The following is a 1,492-nucleotide window of genomic DNA, read 5'->3' as shown; positions in this document are numbered from 1 at the left end:
TGACACGTCACAGGAGAGACTCCGTTCAGTTGGTATCCCGCTTGACAAGTAACTGTTACCGTGTTCGTGTAGGAGTATGGTCCGGGTGGACTCAGCGTTCCATTAGATGGGGCCGTCAACCTTGGACATTGTCTGGCTGAAATGGTCAATATCCTTATATTTCTTTACTGAACATGAACCTTTTCACCTAATATGCAGACGGAAAGGGACATACAGTTCTACAAGAAAAAGCAAAGGGTGTAGGACCGAGGGGGTTGCCCCCGCCGAGCAGAGATGAGCAATGTTTATTAGTGGTCAGGAAGGACGGTGCCAGTCGTCCAGCTGACCAGACTGGCTGACGATGGTCAAAGGTCGAGAACCTTTGTGGATAGACATACTGTAAGTTCATTTATGTTCGCGAGCACTTAATTTCGCGAGTTTGAGCAAAGCGGGAGTTCGCGAGATCTTTGAGTTCGCGAGCGGGTGTTTCAATTATTTTTCAAAAGTTACGATCCGGTACTATGACGGTAGCGAGTGCCCCCCTCCCACCCACACCGCAACACCAGTCATGCCGTCAAAGGCGCCATTTACGCCTTAGAGTTCATAGTTACCCTTCAAACAATGTCTAAAGTTGGTGTACTCAAATAAAAAATGTGTTTCTACCAAGCCACTGTCTCATTGTTGGCTCATTTCGGCCTGTTTGGACCGTGATTTGACGATAGCGCACGGAACGCACGGGGCCAATGACCTCTGATATGTCGCAATTACATTTGCCGCATAGGCTGACGGGATACCCACGCCAAACACAAGCAACGCGGGCGCCATTTTGAATTTTTTTCGGCGTGAAAGACGGCGCTAAGTTTTAAATTTTCAGCGTAATTTGTGGACACAAATTGTACACAAGAAGGTGAAGAGTTTATCCCTCCTATATTTACAGCAGTTCTAGCTCAGAATTATGAAACGAATGTCTTTTTTTTTCGACATGTAAGCGGAGTTTTGTTGCCACGTTTCTTTTCGTGAAAATTTCCCCTCTATTATTGTTGTAAATCTTAGTTGCTGTACATGTAATTCCATAGCCATTAATTGTATTTGTAAAGACCAGTACTACTCAGTTTTATTTTTTGTTTTGTTTGTAACTTGTAGAAATCTAGTTAAACTAGGATAATGTACTAAGTAAATTGTTATCGCAGGCATGTCACGGCTTGTACGTAAACAAAGCCGACATGTTTCTTATTTTCCTCCGGTCGCCAGTGGCACATTTCTATACAATAATGACTCCATGTATCGTATATGTGTTGAATCAACTTTTAATTCGGTTTGAAAAGAATAAATAGTCTGTTATCAATTGAGTCTTGTCATTGGTATAAGTTGCTATCATAGTAAACACGTAGTTTCAGAGACTGGATTTTTGGACGGAGGTTGTGGGGAGGGGGACGATATTGAACATGCATGTTCGCGAGTAGATGACTTCGCGAAGCAGAGGTCTAAAGGGCTAGTGGTTGCAGTAATCTAT

At 43.3% G+C, this 1,492-nt stretch overlaps 1 protein-coding gene across 1 annotated transcript in view; it reads right to left on the bottom strand.

The window, feature by feature from the left end:
- The window catches only part of LOC118408065 (sushi, von Willebrand factor type A, EGF and pentraxin domain-containing protein 1-like), a 10,499-nt gene that overhangs the window by 1,738 nt on the left and 7,269 nt on the right, over positions 1-1,492 (bottom strand). The window contains exon 13 of the mRNA XM_035808683.1: positions 5-136. Coding sequence (XP_035664576.1) covers positions 5-136 — 132 coding nt within the window. The remainder of the gene's footprint in view (positions 1-4; positions 137-1,492) is intronic.

This window comes from Branchiostoma floridae, unplaced genomic scaffold (assembly GCF_000003815.2).
Source record: "Branchiostoma floridae strain S238N-H82 unplaced genomic scaffold, Bfl_VNyyK Sc7u5tJ_1550, whole genome shotgun sequence".
NCBI lineage: Eukaryota > Metazoa > Chordata > Leptocardii > Amphioxiformes > Branchiostomatidae > Branchiostoma > Branchiostoma floridae.
Note: the sequence above shows the minus strand (reverse complement) of the source record. Positions and strands in the feature narration are given on the sequence as shown.